Source organism: Hydra viridissima, unplaced genomic scaffold (assembly GCF_058129835.1).
Source record: "Hydra viridissima isolate aposymbiotic clone 2 unplaced genomic scaffold, HvirCarnegie_v1 scaffold_31, whole genome shotgun sequence".
NCBI classification, from domain to species: Eukaryota; Metazoa; Cnidaria; class Hydrozoa; order Anthoathecata; family Hydridae; genus Hydra; species Hydra viridissima.
Genome location: NW_028324326.1, coordinates 104,720 through 119,981, shown reverse-complemented (window position 1 = coordinate 119,981; position 15,262 = coordinate 104,720). Strand labels below are relative to the sequence as shown.

Sequence of the window (15,262 nt, the reverse complement as noted above, 5' to 3'; positions counted from 1 at the left end):
AAAAGCCTCGCTACTTTGTTAAAGGTAGTTTTTGAATAGTTTTTCAAAGACAGGTTAGCGTAAATTTCCTCTTTAAAGTTTAGCTTATGTAGCTTGACATCACAAAATATAAAACTCAAAAAGACAAGATAAAATATAAGATAAACGCAAAATAAAATAAATGATGAAACTAAAGTTAGGCTGCATACAAAACCAACACATAATATTCTACTAGTTATGTTTAAATTGAATTAAATAAAATCCTTTACGCAAATATAGGTAAGTTAGAGAGTAAAGTGCATAAAAAGCTTTACTTTGCTGAAGAAGAAGATGAATAGATGCAACTTTTTAAATTCGTGAGCTATCTCTATCGGTGTAAGGTAGTTTTTGAACAATTTTTCAAGAAAAGTTAGCCTAGTTTTCTTCTTTTAAGTTTAAATTATGTAGCTTGACATCACAAAATACAAAACTCAAAAAAGACAAGATAAAATATAAGATAAACGCAAAATAAAATATAGATGAAACTAAAGTTAGGCTGCATACAAAACCAACAACAATACTATTCTACTAGAAAAAGTTAGCCTAGTTTCCTTCTTTTAAGTTTAGATTATGTAGCTTGACATCACAAACACAAAAAGGCAAGATAAAATACAAGGTAAACGTAAAATAAAATAGAAGTCAAACAAAAGTTAGGTTGCATAAATACAAAAACTGCATTGCCAAAAATAGAATTGTTGTCTAGAAAGACCCTTTTAAACTTTGTTTCTTTCGTTTTTGACTTAGTGAATCGCGATCTGGTTTTTCTTAGGCGCGCTTGTTTCTTAGTTGTTTTTTTTGTAAAGAAACTTTATTCAGACGTTTTTTTTACGCAACTCCTTTAACATTATTTTTAACAAAGTATTCTTTTATACGTGTTTACATTGAAATAAAACCCTTTGCGTAAATAGAGATAAATTAGAGAGCAAAAGTACATAAAAAGCCTCGCTACTTTGCAGAAGAAGAATTGGATGGCAAGATTCGTGTGCTTTCTCTTTCGTTTAAGGTACTTCTTGAATATTTTTTCAAAGAAAAGTTAGCGTAGTTTTCCCCTTTTAAGTTTAGCTTACGCAGCTTGACATCACAAAACGCAAAAACCAATAAGGCATGATAAAATACAAGATAAACGTAAAATAAAATAGAAGTGAAACAAAAGTTAGACTGCATAAAAACAAAAAAAAAAAAAAAAACATAATATACTTCTATGTATGTTTACATTGATCTAAACAAAATCCTTTGTGTAAAGATATGAAAAAATAGAGAGTAAGAGTTCATAAAAAAGCCTCGCTATTTTGCTGAAGAAGAAATGGATGTCTAGATCTTTTAAAATAAGGAACTTTTTGATTTCTTTTTCCGAAAAATGGTTGGAGCAGTTTTCCTTTTTTAAATTTCACTTATGCAGTTTAACATCACAGGAAATATTATTTTGCTTTTTAACAAACTCTTAAAAACATCAGAAGTAATTCTAAATGCAACTCTATTAAAAGTTTTCACAGAATAACAAAACGACTTCTTTTTTTTTTTTTTAAAGATAAAAAAAAGTTTGAACTATCTTTAAATAAGAAATGTGAGAACAGTTTAACAGAACTTCTTGTTTATTATGTCTTTAGCGAAACAGATAAAAATATTTGCAAAAGCATAGATAAAACAAACTACACAAAAGGCCCATCTTTATTGCCAAACTGAACAAACTTATCTAAACTACATAAATGGTTTCACGATATTGCCATATTGAACAAACTTTTCTAAACTACCCTCTTTTTGAATTTTTAGCTTCATGTTTTTAATTTTGTCTTTAATATGGCTTTGGTAGGAGTACTTTTGCAAGACATGAATGAGCTTGTCACTGCTATGATTTGCCAAGATGCCAAGGTAATCTTTGTACGAGCAACTTGAGCTTACATCTGTAAACACGTCTTGCAAGATGTATGCCAACACCAAAGCTGCACATCGTGGAAAACTTCTGGTGTTGAACCATTCGTTGTGGCCAGGGCAAGCATTCAGCTCTTCAACTATTTCATCTAAAATTTTACAAACTCAAGTCATAACACAAAGTGATTAAATCAAATATTCATTTGGTTCTGAAGTAAGACAAGATTTATTCTGTTTTTTTATTTATTTTTTTTTTGTTGACCTTATTGTTTGCACTGATAGCAATAACTGGTTTTTGAAAGATTACCTAAATGGCATTGGCTAACTTCTGCTTTGTTTTCCTTTGTTCTTGGCTGAGTTGATCCTGAAATAAAATAAAACCATGTTCATTTTTCTAATTCATAAAAACCATCAACAGTTTCTAAGTGTTAGAGATGATAACAAGCTGTGCATGATTTCTAACGGTGATGTTTCTAACTTCATCATTAGAAATCGGGTAGACACAACTTTCTAAAAGTGCACTTAGCAATGATGGCTAGTTTTTGTTAACAGTTAACCATCTGAAATTGTGCAAGAAGAGGTTTGTGTTTATATATCTTTGTATAAATTAGGTTTTACATTACCGATGAGTTCTTGAGTGAAAGATGGCATTTCCAACTTGATTTTTTTTCTTCTTGGATCTTTTACTTCTAAAACATAATCAGTTTTAGTATCATTCACTTGTATAAACATTTAAGCAATCACAGAATTAGTCCTGCAACAAATACATACACACTTCTGTGTTGTTTTTTTGTTTTGTTTTGTTTTTTTTACAGCTCTAACAATAACAATAGGGCAAGGAGTTGATTTGGGCATTTTCATTTTTTGAAAGCGTGTTGAGATTTGCATAAAAATCAAAAATCAAAAATCAAAAAGAATTTACCTCTGGATGTAGAGGCAAGACTTTGGCTAAATAGGCTACCAACAGATTGAACAGCATAAGGTGAGAGCTGCTTTGCAAGAACAGTACCAGCCTGTTGGACAGGAACAGCTGAAACTGGATCAGATGAAAGAAACAAACTGGGTTTGGCCAATGTTTGCTGAAAAGCAACAAGGCTAGGAGTCAGAGGAACAGAAAAGACCTCTTTTGAAGGACAGAAAGCGACTTGCTGAGAAGGAGAAGCAGAAACAGGTTTGGCAACCACTTGCTCATTAAAGTAAACTGGAGAAAGTTTTGCATGGTGTTCAATAAAATCCGGTTCATCAGGAAATAATGTTAATGCAAGAGGAGAACAAGCTGTGCCAACAGGAACAGCTAGAGTCTGATCTACATCCATACAAACAGCTTGTTCGTTAGGAACTAGTTGTGCAAGAGCAGGGGATAGTTCAAGAACTGGACCAGCGATTGTTTGTTCAGATGGAACAGACGAAACAGGAGTTGAGGTAGGTTCACACAAGAAATCTACGGCATGGTCGTTGCTATCCTCTAAAGGAACATTGTTTTCTACAGCTGGAGAAAACGGAACCACTGTGGTACAGCTGAAAGTAGCAGCACATTCTTCAGAGTCAGAACCGGAGTCTAAATCTTCCTCAAAGATGTCCTCAACCTCATGAAAACCGTACTCCTCTGCATTAGTTTGGAGCCAGTCCATCACATCCTTCTCCTTCTTTGGTGGTCTCTCAGACTTTTCAACAGTCAAAGACTCTATGACTCCGAAGGACTGTCCGATGCCCAGGGCAAAGCGCAACTCCTCTGCAGCGTTCCACTGGGACACATAAAAGCTATCCATTGTGTTCCTGCTGTGCTTCATGTAGAGTGTAGCAAACCGCTCGCGATCTTCTTTGCTGTTGTTGGCAAAGTAAGTGGCTATCGAACCGCGAATGCAAGTGGGAGTAAGACGCTTCATGGGAATGTTTACTTGGCTTTTTCTGAAGCAGGACGTCAGGCAAGAGGAGATAGCAGAGGAACCCATCTGGTAAACAGGCACTCTAGTTGCACCGAGTGTCACACATTCTTCTTTGTTGGGTCTCATCGATGGAAAAAGGGGCCTGTAGCAGTCGCTCAACTCCAAAACAGTCTTGGTGTCTGCAGCCATGTAGTGAGAGTCGTTGACAAGAAGGTCTCTGTATCTCAGCAAATAAATATCGATCAACACTTTCAAGTCGTTCGGCACTAGAATGTTTTTGGCTCCGTACTTGTATGCTGTTTTGTAGCGCTCTTGCACAATGCAATATCCACACTCACTCTTCTCAGCAGCCATGTAGTCTCTAATGTTTAAAAGAGCAATGTTAGATTTTCTTAAACTGTTAATTACAGTGACAGAGAGCAGAAGATGGTTTCGTAGAGACACAGCATTGTCTCTAGTCGGTGTAAGAGACGGCTTTCTAATCGATTCCACTAACTGTCTTACGTATGCAGACTTGCCATATTCGTTCAGCAAACTGACATTGATGATGTTGATGCATTTTTTGCTTTTCACAAGGCTCCTCCTCAAAGAACGAAAGGGCCTCAGCACTTTTTGTAACTCCTCCACCTTGCAGCGCAAACGTCGGATGGCCTCATGAGAAAGTCCGAAATAGACATTCCTGGCTTCACTGAAACGAAACAGGAGACAAAGGTAGACAAGGCGGTTGTACAACGTGTGACAAGACATGGCTTTTGTTTGGTCAAGTTCACTCAGCTTGGAATTGAGCTGAATGTTTTTAAAGTGCATGGAAAAGTATCTATCCTCCAAAACGTTGGAATTGGTGAGAGCGTTCGGGTGCAGCGTCAGCGTGCTGTCACAACATGTCAATATTTCAACAACTGCATTTTTGTAGATCTTTGCTTGTGACAAAGTGTTGTTGTTGGCTACCACAAGCCACTTTTCAAAATCTCTGAAGAGCTCATCTGCTGACTGGTAATAAAAGTGAAAAGCATCTTTGTCCAGCTGAAACAAGAGTCTCTTATCTTCTGTCAAGACGGAGGAGTTGGAAACCAAGTGCTTTAAGGAATTAAAATCAGAGTCTAGGACGGATTCGGTGTTCAGCTCTTTGTTTTCTACAGAGGTGCAGTGGTTTGCAGAAGGAGCCTCGGACGAACCAGCAACTGATGAGGGCAAGCTTAAAAGAGGATCAGAGGAAAGAACCGGAGAAGAAAAAGAGGAGGAAGGCCCAGGAGCAGAGGATGCAGAGCCTGATGCAGACGCTTGTTCAGCTACTGGCTTAATACCAAAGAAGGCAGGTCGAATAAATTGAGGGACATAGAGCTTGTCGTTGTCGTATCGCTTTGCCTCTGCAATCTTTTGTTTGATCGTCTTGGAATCGTAGAAATGAGTCTCTTTCAAGTGTATGTCCAGTCGGTCGTAATACTTCCAACATTGCAAACAGGGGTAAGGTTTTGGACAGCCGGACTTGCGTTCGAGACGAGCATGCTGAAACTTCCTGACCATTGCAGAGTAAAAGATGGAAGCTTCATCCAAAGTCCAAGAATGATCTTTTTTAGTCAAGTGTCTTTTAATGCTTGTGGAGGAATGTTTGCACAAAGGCATCGGACAGCTAACAGCGTACCTCTTCTTGGTACCATAGAAAGGTACAACCCTGTTTACGGAGCCACACGCTGCAACTAATGCGGCCCTGACTTTGTTTTTGAGCTTTAAGTCTCTCTGTTCTTGTGACTGCCTTCTTTTCTTTTTTTTCGCTTTAGAGTTCGGAGAAGGGGCAACAACAGTGTTGTTTTCTTGTGAAGAAGACATGTTCAGGTGTTTGTTTGCAACGGTTTATGCTAAAAAAAAGAAGACAGTTAGTGAGAGTGTTTTTCTTCTGCCTGCATCCTGGAATCCTGGAATGTTTACAACTGCAGGGAAGAGCTGTGTTTTTTCGAATCCTCTGCAAAAGAGAAAAAAGAAAGAAAAGAGAGCAACAAGAAGAAACAAAGTTTCCACTAGCAAATGAAAAAGAATGAGAGCAACTAGCATTACATGCATGGTGGCAGCAGTGATTGCTATTATGAGAAGGAGAATGAGAAAAAAAAAAAAAAAAAAGAAACAAATAAATAAAGAGATGGAGTTTGAGAGGATCTCGCAACCATATGACTCAAAGAAAGAAACTGTGTTGAAAAAAGGCAAGAGAGGGCAAATAGAACTTGCTAACAAGGACAAATGACAGACATAACTACAACAGTAACAACTCTCATTGCAAGCATAATAACAACAGCATCAGCATCACTGACTCAGAGAGTGTTGACATAACAAAAAAGAAAACAAAAGTACAAGCCAAGTGGGGGAACATTAACAAACACTCATTGCAACTATAACAACAACAACAACAACAGCAACAGCATCACTGACTCAGAGGGTATTGATAAAAAAAAACAAGCAAAACAAAAACAAACAAAAAAACAAATAAAAAAACAAAACAAGCAAATTGGGTGAACAGTAACAACTCTCATTGCAAGCATAATAACAACAACAGCATCAGCATCAGCATCACTGACTCAGAGAGTGTTGACAAAATAAAATAGACAATAAGCAAGCAAAGTGGGTGAACAGTAACAACTCTCACTGCAAGCATAATAACAACAACAGCATCAGCATCAGCATCACTGACTCAGAGAGTGTTGATAAAATAAAACAGATTATAAACAAACAAAGTGGGTGAACAGTAACAGCTCTCATTGAAAGCATAATAACAACAACAGCATCACTAACTCAGAGGATATATAAAAAAACAAACAAACAAACAAACAAAACAAAAACAAAAAAAAAACAAGCAAAGTGGCTGAACAGTAACAGCTATCATTGCAAGTAAAATAACAACAACAGCATCAGCAACATCATCACTGACTCAGAGAGTGGTGATAAAATAAAACAGATTAAAAAACAAGCAAAGTGGCTAAACAGTAACAACTATAAATACAAGTAAAATGACAAAAGCAGCAACAGCATCACTAACTCGCAGGGTGTTGATAAAAAAAAAAGCAACAAACAAATAAAGCAAGCAAAGTGGGTGAACATTAACACTCATTGCAACTATAATAACACCAACAGCAACAGCATCAGTGACTCAAAGGGTGTTGATAAACAAAAACAAAGGCACAAACAAAACAAGCAGAGTGGGTGAACATTAACAACACTTATTGCAAGCATAATAACAACAACAGCATCAGCATCACTGACTCAGAGAGTGTTGATAAAATAAAATAGATTATAAACATGCCAAGTTTGTGAACATTAACAAACACTCATTGCAACTATAACAACGACTACAGCAACAGCATCACTTACTCAGAGAGTGTTGAGAAAAAAAACAACAAAAAAAACAAAAACAAAACAAAACAGAAAACAGAAGTACAAGCCAAGGGGGGGAACATTAACAAACACTCATTGCAACTATAACAACAACAACAGCAACAGCATCACTTACTCAGAGGATATTGATAAAAAAAACAAACAAACAAACAAACAAAACAAGCAAAGTGGCTGAACAGTAACAGCTATCATTGCAAGTAAAATAACAACAACAGCATCAGCAACATCATCACTGACTCAGAGAGTGGTGATAAAATAAAACAGATTAAAAAACAAGCAAAGTGGCTGAACAGTAACAACTATAAATACAAGTAAAATGACAAAAGCAGCAACAGCATCACTAACTCGCAGGGTGTTGATAAAAAAAAAAAGCAACAAACAAACAAAGCAAGCAAAGTGGGTGAACATTAACACTCATTGCAACTATAATAACACCAACAGCAACAGCATCAGTGACTCAAAGGGTGTTGATAAACAAAAACAAAAGCACAAACAAAACAAGCAAAGTGGGTGAACATTAGCAACACTTATTGCAAGCACAATAACAACAACAGCATCAGCATCACTGACTCAGAGAGTGTTGATAAAACAAAATAGATTATAAACAAGCCAAGTTGGTGAACATTAACAAACACTCATTGCAACTGTAATAAGAACAACAGCAACAGCATCACTGACACAAAGGGTGTTGATAAACAAAAACAAAAACACAAGCAAAGTGGGTGAACATTAACAACACTCATTGCAACTATAACAACAACAACAGCAACAGCATCACTGGCTCAAAGGGTGTTGATAAAATAAAGAAATAAAAACAAAACAAGCAAAGTGGGTGAACAGTAACAACTCCCATTGCAAGCATAATAACGACAACAGCAACAGCAACACCATCACTGACTCAGAGAGTGTTGATAAAATAAAATAGATTATAAACAAGCCAAGTTGGTGAACATTAACAAACACTCATTGCAACTATAACAACGACTACAGCAACAGCATCACTTACTCAGAGAGTGTTGAGAAAAAAAAAACAAAAACAAAAAAAAAACAAAACAAAACAGAAAACAAAAGTACAAGCCAAGTGGGGGAACATTAACAAACACTCATTGCAACTGTAACAACAACAACAGCAACAGCATCACTTACTCAGAGAGTGTTTATAAATAAAACAAAAAACAAAAACAAGAAACAAAAATACAAGCCAAGTGGGTGATTACTAACAGCGCTAACAGCAGCAACAACAGTGTCTTTAGAAACAACAAACAAGTACAACAGCAACAACTGCTTTTACAGAGTATAACAATAACAACAACATGGCACTAACAACAACAAAAGGGTTGGAATAAAAACCTGTAGGCAAAAGGAGAGCTGCATTCAGACAAGATCGATTACAAAGAGGCTCTTCTTTAGGACAGAGGAGAAACTGCTTTTGAGGGACAGAGGGACTTTTGTTGTTGTGGTTGTTGTTGTTGTTGTGCAGAAACCAACAAACTTTTATTGAACCGAATATAACCGAATATAACCGAAAGTCTTGTTTGCTTCTGTTTTGTGCCATCAAGAAGGGAAAACAAAACATCACAAAACAAACGAAGCAAACGAAACAAACAAACAAACAAACGAACGAAACAAACAAACAAAAAAAAAAAAATTAAAAAAATTAACAAACAAACAAACAAACAAACAAGCAAACAAACAAAAACAAATAAGAAAAACAGAAAACGCAGTACCGAAACCTCGCCATTTTTTATCCTTCCTCAAGCTTTCTCTGGGCGCCAAAGACCGAGAAAGTTGAGCAAACGTGACGTTGAGGGGGGGGAGGGGGGTACTTAAGGACAGCAGACCGACCAATGGCACGCTTAGGAGAGACCCACGTGAATGCTACATTTTCTTTCTATGTACGCTGAATCCGCTCAAAGTCTGGAATTTCCAGCATTCACGTGTCATCACTCCAGCCACCAGATTGGCCCACACTTTGCACACTTTCAAGACTAGAAACTCACTTGTGCTCAATTTGAGCAAAAAAAAAAAAAAACTAAGTCTCGCATGGCGACAACTTTTCCAAAAGCAAACAAAGGCAAACGAAGGCAAACGAAGAAAAAACAAAAACAAATAAACAAAAACAAAACCGAATAGGGAGAGAGAGAGTGAGTCGACTCATTTCTTTCGACTGCCTTAAACGAGAAGTCTAAAACGTTTAAAAGTTGAAAACTAAGTTTTTTAAATGAACTGCACCGAAAAAACTTTACGACAGTTTAGCTGGTTAAAAACGCAGAGGAAAATATTTTATAAAATTTAAGCGTTCTAAAGATGTCCATTTTTGTTTTTGTTTTTTTTATTTTGGTTTGTTTCTGGCTTGTTTCTTTCTTTAAATTCTAGCGATCGAGCATATTTGAACGGTTTCATCAACCTGTCGGCGCACGTGCTCGAGAGCTAGAACTTTGATTGCTTTTGTTGTTGAGAATTGAGAATGTCCGAGCAGGTTTTTTTATCGATTTCATCGCTTGTGGCGAGGCAAAAATCAAAACGCTTTTTGGACGAAAGAAAAGAGATTAAAAGGAAAAAAGAGAAGAAAAAAAAAACAAAAAAATAGGTTATGTGTTATGAACATTTATTTTCTCACGCGATGACGTCTAGTTTTGTTAGAGTAATTAAAATATGGTATCAAGTTTGTAATTTCTATCTTATTTTTAGTTACGGATAATTGCCAATTATGTCACGTTTAGTATACACAACGCTGTTTTCTTAATAGCAATATGATACAAACAAGTTATAAAAAAAAAAGCGTTCGCTCGATCTTCCTTAGTCAGTTGAACAAAAAGAAATTTTCACAACATATGATTGATTTGGTTGTCCTAGCAAGCTGTTTTAGCAAACGACTAGAGGTTGCAACTGTTGTTCATTGAAAACGAAAAATCTAGCGTCAGCAAGAAATTTTTGAATACATAATGTACACAAAAGTGGCACTTACAAATGAAAATGTAAAAAAAAACTGTTTACCTTGATGCCAGACTCGCAGAGATGTTGTCGCTCGTTGCTATCGACTGCGAACAGCTTTGTTGTTTTTCGAAGTGCCTCTTCATTCTACTTATAGCCGAAGTTTTGGCTTCGAAAAAAAATACGAACGTCGTTAAGCTCAACGAGCTGCTTTAATTGTTGTTCGTGCGAAAACGAAATGCTTAAAACGGATAAAAGTGTTGGCGTAATTACACTTTTCGACCGCGATGCAGTTTGTCAACTCTAGCGTACTTTTTTGGCTCGTGGAGCAAAAGCCTCATGATAATAGCAAAGGCTTAAAATGTCTTAACATGTCAGCAAAGGCTTAATATGCTTAATAAACTGTGGTTAAGCTTTTGCGGTGCAGTTCATTTACAACTTAATTTGCAACTTGCTGGCACAAGCAAACGTTTATGACTTCTCGTTTAAGACAGTTGAGCGAAATCAGTCGACTCACTCATTCTCCCTTTTCTGTTTTGTTTTTGTTTTGTTTTTTTGTTTTTGTTTTTGTTTTTGTTTGTTTTTTTTTTTTCTTTGTTTGTCTTTTGTTTAAAATGTAAAAAACTCGAAAGGAAAGTTGTTGCTTTGTTTGCTTATTGAAAGTTTTCGCCAGTTGCAAGACTTAGTTTTGTTTTTGTTTACTTATTAAAATATCGAGGAAAATATTTGAGGACATCGCATTCTAATGGTGCCTTTATAACAACATCTAACGATTTAACGTTTAATGTTGTGCTCAAAAAAAAAATTCCTTTTATATCTCTCAATGGTCTCCAACGATAAAACTGCCGACCAATCGCAACGATTAAACAGCCAACCAATGGCAGCTCAATGGTCTCCAAACAAGAGACTGCCGACCAATGGCAGCTCAGTGGTTTGAGAAGTGAGATCATTCGATTTCCTTTTATTATCTCCAGTTTGAACTAGTGCTTGGCTTGTGGTGCAGAAACTAAAACTTCCCGTTTTTGTATTTTGTTTTGAATTTCTTTGCTTTGAGCTTTTTAATCGATCGATAGCTTTAGGAGAAAAGAAGAAACCCCTCTGACGAAGTCTTGGCTTTTTTAAAAACGCTCAAATTTTGGCAAACAAATCTCATACGAAACGCTACTTTGATGTCAAGCTTTCGTTACTCCCTACTCCCTTCTAGCGGAGGGCGGCAAAAAGGTGTTGCATCCTAGAGCTAAAAGTGAGGAGGGAAGCAAGTTTTTTTTTCGTTTTGTTTGCTTTTTTATGTTTTTTGTTTTTTTGAGGGGGGAGAGTTAGAGGGTAAGGGGGTTAGGATTAGAGGGGGTTGGGGTTACGGTTTGGAAACCTGGGGACGAGGATATCAAGCAGGAGTTTAGTGTTAAGGTTAAAGGGCCCACGAGGGGCGTCCTTCAATTGTAAAATGCCTTTAGACGCACGTGTCTAGTCGTCTCGTTGCATCGACCTAGAGGAGTTTTCTGATAGATCTTGCGCTTTGGGCTCAGTTAATCGGTCTGTATCCATTGTAAACACGGTGTCTGCCGTTAGAAAATCGTTAACCAGGCGTTTGTGAGCTTTAACAACCATCCCTTTGAGTTTAAAACGAACGTTTCTTCAAAAGCCACTCGAGATGGAGGTACTCACGGAGGTTTGTTACGGTAACAACCCTGTGGTTTGCCATCTTCTTTCTTTCCGCAGCGTCGCAAACGCATCGGCCGGTCTCTTAGGTGACGAAAAAACGTCTGATCTCTCGACTGGAATGCTTAACGTACTAAGATTAGTAGAGTTAGTACTAAGAGTTGCATCTGGCCGCCGTAATTTTCTTCGATGATGTCTTGAAAATTTCGTGACGTCGTTTTCAAACCTCTAGGGTCGATTTTAACCTTCGACCTTAAAGTCGATTTTAGCCTTCGGTGTGGCTCTGTACAACTTTTGCGGTGAAAAAGCTTGCGCGGAGTCTACAGTTGTATTTAGCCGACAGACGCTGGCAACGCAGAAACAGAATGACTCTTGGGCGGCGCAAACCGAGCGTTCAGCAAATTTCTAGCATTTTACGTCAAAGCGGACAATCTGCACGACAAATAAAGCTAACTTTCTCGTTGCAACAGTTAGTCACTGGATCGTTGGACGAGTGTGTACAGCTGTTTTGCGTCGAAAGCCGACCGGTGGTCGGATGCGACTCTTCTTTTCATTCGAAAATCAGAACCTGGCCATCAGTCGTGTATCACCATCGAATGCTTAATGTAGTGATTTCTCGAAACGACAAAAGCTTGTAAAACAAACAGCTTCGCTGTACTGTTGCCTAATATGTTAACGGATGGCCAGGAACAACCTTGGTCTGTAATGAATGAGTTCGTTTTTCCATTCGAGGCACTAATTACTGCAGTTTTAAAAGTCACCTAAAGTATAAGCTCATCTCTCCATTCAAGAAAAACAAGCATCAGAGTTTCGGAAAGTTTGCATGCACGACACCACCATCGATGATACTTAAACAAACAGAAAATGAATTGCAAAACAGAACCACTGAATTGCAAAACATAACAACGGACAGCTTGTAAAATGCATGGTGATGAGCTTCTTCAATCCAATCAAGGAACCAAGCATCACAGTTTCGGCAATGGTGCATGTGCAAATCAGCAAACTGTGATACTTAATCAAACAACTTCACTGTTTTGCTTAGTTTAAGAACGGATGGCTAAGAACAACCTCGTTAGTGAGTATGAAGTCATCTCTTCATTCCAGGAATTAATAATAATCAGAGTTTTAGAAGTCTCTTACGTGCGATACTACTATCAACGGTACTTAATCAAACAGCCTCTCAGAATGGCCTAGTTTGAGAACGGAAGGCTAGGAACAACCTTAGTAGTGAGTCATCAGTTCAACTTTTCATTCAAGGAATTAAGCATCTAAAATCTGAAAAATAAAAAGAAGAGCTCTTTGTTAGAAGTTCTTATTTTTATTTTTCCTCAACTTCTATTTCTTTTCTTTTTTTACTTTTTTTTTTTTAATGATAGTTTTTCTTTTTTTTTATCTATTTTGTTCGTTTAAATTAATACAACAGGCGTTTTAGGTCGTTTCTGTAACATTATTTAACACTTTAAATTGTAATAAATATTTGAACAGAAGAAAATCCCTTTCGTAACGTTAAAATGTCATAAGAACATTTCATCTTTACCAAATACGCTTGTAAAAATAGTTTCACTTTTAAAGTTTGTTGTATATGTCTTTTAATTTAGTGAATCGCAATTTGGATTTTCTTAGGCGCACATCTACTTTAGTTGCTTTTTCTTAAAGAAAGGTCACCAGAGTTTTCTTACACAGCCCCTGCAGCATAATCTTTAACAAAATACTCTTTTGAAAAGTTTTACATTGAAATAAACAAAAGCCATTTGCGTAAGTAGAGATAACTTAGAGAATAAAAAGTGCATAAACGCCTCGCTACTTTGATGAAGAAGAAACGGATGACTAAATGCAACTTTTTAATTTCGTGTGCTATCTCTTTCGATTAAGGTACTTTTTGAATATTTTTTCAAAGAAATGTTAGCGTAGTTTTCCTTTTTTAAATTTAAATCATGTTTAAAGGTAGTTTTTGAATGTTTTTTCAAAGAAATGTTAGCGTAGTTTTCATCTATTAAATTTAAATCATGTTTAAAGGTAGTTTTTGAATGTTTTTTCAAAGAAATGTTAGCGTAGTTTTCATCTATTAAATCTAAATCATGTTTAAAGGTAGTTTTCGAATATTTTTTCAAAGAATTGTTAGCGTAGTTTTCCTCTTTTAGATCTAGCTTATGTTTAAGGTAGTTTTTGAGTATTTTTTCAAAGAAAAGTTAGCGTAGTTTTCCTCTTTTAGATCTAGCTTATGTTTAAGGTAGTTTTTGAGTATTTTTTCAAAGAAAAGTTAGCGTAGTTTTCCTCTTTTAGATCTAGCTTATGTTTAAGGTAGTTTTTAAATATTTTTTTAAAGAAAAGTTAGCATAGTTTTCCTCTTTTGGATATAGCTTATGTTTAAGGTAGTTTTTAAATATTTTTTTTAAAGAAAAGTTAGCGTAGTTTTCCTCCTTTAGATCTAGCTTATAATTCAGGTAGTTTTTGAATATTTTTTCAAATAAAAATTAGCAAAGTATAGTTTATTTAGCATGACATCACAAAATACTAAACTCAAAAAGGCAAGATAAAGTATAAGATAAACGTAAAATAAGATATAGATGAAACAAATGTTAGGCTGCATAAAATCAAAAACTGCATTGCCTATCATAAACACAAATGTCTAGTGAGAGCTTTTAAAGGTCGTTCTTTTCGTCTTTTAATTTGGTGAATCGCGATTTGAATTTTCTAAGGCGCACATGTCTTTCAGTTGCTTTTTTCTTAAGGAAAGGTCGCCAGAGTTTTTTTACGCAGCTCCTGCAGCATAATCTTTAACAAAATACTCTTTTGTATATCATTACATAGAAATAAACAAAAACCATATGCGTAAACAGAGATAAATTAGAACGCAAAAGTGCATAAAAAGCCTCGCTACTTTGCTATAGAAGAAGTGGATGACTAGATACAACTTTGTAAATTCGTGCACTACCTCAATGGATTAAGGTATTTTTCGAAAGTTTTTTAAAAGCATAAATAGCGTAGTCTTCCTCTTTTAAATCTAGCTTATGTCTAAGGCAGTTTTTGAATAGATTTTCAAAGAAAGGTTAGCGTACTTTTCCACTTTTAAGTTTAGCTTATGTAGCTTGACAAAACAACACACAAAAAGACAAGATAAAGTATCAGATAAACGTAAAATAAAATATAAATGAAACTAAAGTTAGGCTGCATAAAAAACAAACAACTTAATAATCTACTAGACATGTTTAAGTTGAATTAAGTAAAGTCCTTTGCGCAAATTTGGGTAAATAAGAGAGTAAAAATCCATAAAAAGAAGAAGTGGATGAGTAGATACAATTTTTTAAATTTGTGTGCTATCTCTATTGAATAAGGTAGTTTTCGAGAGTTTTTTCAAAGCAAAATTAGCGTAGTGTTCCTCTTTTAAATCTAGATTATCTCAAAAATAGATTTCGAATAGTTTTTCAAAGAAAGGTTAGCGCAGCTTTCCTCTTTTAACATTAGCTTATGTAGCTTGACATCACAGAACACAAAAAGATAAAATAAAATATAAG

At 35.9% G+C, this 15,262-nt stretch overlaps 1 protein-coding gene across 2 annotated transcripts; it reads right to left on the bottom strand.

Moving 5' to 3' along the window:
* Window positions 1-1,684: 1,684 nt before the first annotated feature.
* On the bottom strand, window positions 1,685-10,338 carry LOC149876109 (uncharacterized). Of its 2 annotated transcripts, XM_090075708.1 has the most exons (5): window positions 10,152-10,338; window positions 2,810-5,629; window positions 2,511-2,576; window positions 2,195-2,251; window positions 1,685-2,036 (listed from the first exon to the last, which is right to left on the bottom strand). In XM_090075708.1, the coding sequence occupies exons 2-5, from the start codon at window positions 5,598-5,600 to the stop codon at window positions 1,717-1,719; spliced, it is 3,234 nt and encodes a 1,077-aa protein (XP_089931834.1). In that variant the 5' UTR covers window positions 5,601-5,629; window positions 10,152-10,338; the 3' UTR covers window positions 1,685-1,716. The 2 variants fall into 2 exon arrangements, with proteins under 2 accessions (XP_089931834.1, XP_089931833.1); XM_090075707.1 differs by lacking the exon at window positions 10,152-10,338 and having other exon boundaries at window positions 2,810-8,948.
* Window positions 10,339-15,262: the final 4,924 nt, after the last annotated feature.